The sequence below is a fragment of the Chenopodium album genome, chromosome 16 (genome assembly GCF_948465745.1).
Source record: "Chenopodium album chromosome 16, dcCheAlbu1.1, whole genome shotgun sequence".
Taxonomy (NCBI): Eukaryota; Viridiplantae; Streptophyta; class Magnoliopsida; order Caryophyllales; family Amaranthaceae; genus Chenopodium; species Chenopodium album.
Window position 1 is genome coordinate 3217246 of NC_137849.1, and position 2394 is coordinate 3219639.

The following is a 2394-nucleotide window of genomic DNA, read 5'->3' on the forward strand; positions in this document are numbered from 1 at the left end:
AGTGCAAAGATTAACCGACTGTTTAGCCGCACTCGGCCGATTTTTGTCAAGATTAGGGGATAAGTGCCGATATTTCTTTCAGACCATCAAGAAGAAAGCCATGTTCGAGTGGACAGAAGAGGCCGAGGAAGCATTCGTACGGCTAAAAAGCCATTTGCATACATTGCCTCGGCTCGTCAGCCCACTCAAAAATGAGAAGCTATATATGTACCTTGCCATCTCAGAGCATTCTTTAAGTGTCGTCCTGCTTGCTGAAAGGGACGGCCACCAGATCTCATTCTATTTCATTAGCCATGTTTTACATAATGCCAAGCTTAGGTATCCCCCCATTGAAAAGTTTGGCTTAGCATTGTATATGGCGTCAAAGAAGCTACGACCGTATTTTTTGGCGCATTCAGTTGTGGTCTATATAGATCAGCAACTTAAGAAGTCGTTTGCAACTTTGGAAGCCAGCGGCCACATGCTTAAATGGGCCTTAGAGTTGAGAGGTTTCGACATCACGTTCGAGCCCAGGAAGGCGATTAAGGGGCAAGCCTTTGCTGATTTTTTGGCTGAAATGACTTGGCCGGACTTGCAGCCGGCAAGAGACCAGATATGGAAGGTCTATGTAGATGGTAGTGCAACAGCGACCAGATGCGGTGCTGTGATTATTTATCAGTCTCCCGAGGGAGATAAATTTGAATATGTTATGAGATTTCAGTTCCAAGCCTCTAATAATGAGGTCAAATATGAAGCCCTTCTGGCTGGCCTTAGAATGTGTAAGGCGGCCGGGGCAACAAAAGTTGATGCAAGTTCAGATTCTCAGTTGATAGTCAGCCAAGTGAATGGTGACTATGAAGCCAGGGAGCCGGCCATGATGAAGTATTTGCAGATGGTTAAAGACGAGGCTGAGAACCTAGAAAATTTTACTCTGCAACAAGTCCCCCGTTCAGAAAATCACCAAGAGGACACGCTCTCTAAATTAGCATCGTCGGCATCATGTGACACTCCCAGATCAGTGTTTTGGGAGGTAAAGGAAAAGAGTAGTATTGATGCCGTGCTTATACAAATTATTGATAGAAGCTCCACTTGGATGGATAGTATCATCTCCTACTTAAGGGATGGGATACTCCCGGCCGATCCAAAAGAGAGCTGGCTGATGAAGAAGAGAACAGCCTGGTTCGAAATGAAGAGAGGGGAATTATACAAGAAAGCTTTTGTGAAACCATACTTGAAGTGTATTACCCCGGAAAGAGGGCATGTTGTGTTGGATTGTGGATTCCATATAGGAGGACGGGCCTTAGCAGAAAAGACTACCCATCTGGGGTATTACTGGCCGAGCATGAACGCGGACGCCATGCAGATGGTGAAGAGATGTGATAAGTGGCAGAGATTCGCAACCTTGATTCACCGTCCGGCCAATAGCCTGTCGGCCATAAGAAGTCCACTCCCCTTTGCAAAATGGGGCATGGACGTCTTGGGGCCGTATACCCCAGCGTTCGGCCAAAGGCGGTATGTGCTTGTAGCTGTCGACTACTTCACAAAATGGGTTGAAACCGAGGCCGTTTGAGGGATTAAGTGGACGGACGTTTCAGCCTTCATCTGGAAAAATATCATTACTCGTTATGGAGTACCTCAGTCAATGGTATTTGACTATGGACCTCAGTTCGAAACGCGCCAACTCAAGGAATGGCTAATTGACCAGGGCATCACTCACTGTTTTGCCTCGGTCGGCCGTCCCCAAGCCAACGGCCAGGTTAAGGCCTATAACAAACTGATCTCCAATGGCATCAAGCGAAAGCTTGAGAAAGTAGGCGGCCTATGGGCAGATGAGTTGGTCAACGTTTTGTGGTCCATACGTACAACAACGAAGAGTTCAACAAGAGAAACCCCATTTTTCTAAGTCTATGGTGCTGAATCTGTGCTCCCAATTGAAATGTATGAGCCCACTCTTTGAGTGATGCTATATGATGAAAATGCCAATTGGGAAGCTATGAAGTCCGCCTTGGATTTTCTTCCAGAGGTAAGGGGCAACGCGGCGCTTAGACATGAAGTTTACCGTCTTAGAATGACGAGAGCTTACAATCGCCGAGTGTCTAAGCAGCCGCTGAAGATGGGTGATTTAGTCCTAAGAAAAATGGAAGTGGTAAGCCAGGCCAATGAGGATGGAAAGATAACCTCAAAATAGGAAGGGTCGTACCGAATTAGAGAAGAAGTCCGAGATGACACTTACCGTCTCAAAGCCTTAGATGGCCGTCCGATTCCTCGTACTTGGAATACGGACAATCTGAAGAAATACTATGTCTAAAACTTATCCGCCAGTTGTTGCATCTAAGTCTGAATGATCAATTTGTTTGACTAAGCCTTATAGGCTGAATGATGTAATTAAGCCAAATGGCCGCCAACAATGTAAAG

At 46.1% G+C, this 2394-nt stretch overlaps 1 protein-coding gene across 1 annotated transcript; it reads left to right on the top strand.

Moving 5' to 3' along the window:
- The first annotated feature begins 355 nt into the window (after positions 1 to 355).
- On the top strand, positions 356 to 1549 carry LOC145586120 (uncharacterized). The gene has a single exon (XM_081642866.1). The coding sequence runs from the start codon at positions 356 to 358 to the stop codon at positions 1547 to 1549; it is 1194 nt and encodes a 397-aa protein (XP_081498992.1).
- The last annotated feature ends 845 nt before the right edge of the window (positions 1550 to 2394 follow it).